This window comes from Merops nubicus, unplaced genomic scaffold, assembly GCF_000691845.1.
Source record: "Merops nubicus isolate BGI_N331 unplaced genomic scaffold, ASM69184v1 scaffold30418, whole genome shotgun sequence".
In the NCBI taxonomy this organism is placed as follows: Eukaryota; Metazoa; Chordata; class Aves; order Coraciiformes; family Meropidae; genus Merops; species Merops nubicus.
The window spans coordinates 1-316 of NW_008628214.1; the positions used below are offsets into that span (position 1 = coordinate 1).

The following is a 316-nucleotide window of genomic DNA, read 5'->3' on the forward strand; positions in this document are numbered from 1 at the left end:
GGCCCCTCCCCTCCCCTCCCCGCGTGCCCGGGGCCCCGGCTCACCCTGGGGGCTGCCCCCCTGCACTGTGCGGTCGCAGCCGCACTTGTCCAGCTCGCCGCTGCTGCAGGCGCGGGTCACGGCGAAGGCCACGCCCGCCGAGGAGATGGCGTAGACAAACGCTGCCTCCCGCGTCCCTGCAAGGCACAGACACGGGGGGACGTGGCAGCCAGGCCCAGACACACGGGGGGGTTCTGCCAGTGACCAGGCCTAACAGGAACGACACAGCCAGCAGGCAGAAAATCCAAAACGCAGACTCGCTTGTAGACGCCACAGT

At 69.9% G+C, this 316-nt stretch overlaps 1 protein-coding gene across 1 annotated transcript in view; it reads right to left on the minus strand.

The window, feature by feature from the left end:
* Positions 1-44: 44 nt before the first annotated feature.
* Positions 45-316, minus strand: part of LOC103778978 (protein Wnt-4-like) — a gene marked incomplete at its 3' end in the record, with an annotated part of 13,220 nt that continues 12,948 nt past the window's right edge. Inside the window, exon 3 of the mRNA XM_008946596.1 lies at positions 45-176. Within this exon, the coding sequence (XP_008944844.1) occupies positions 45-176 (132 nt within the window). The remainder of the gene's footprint in view (positions 177-316) is intronic.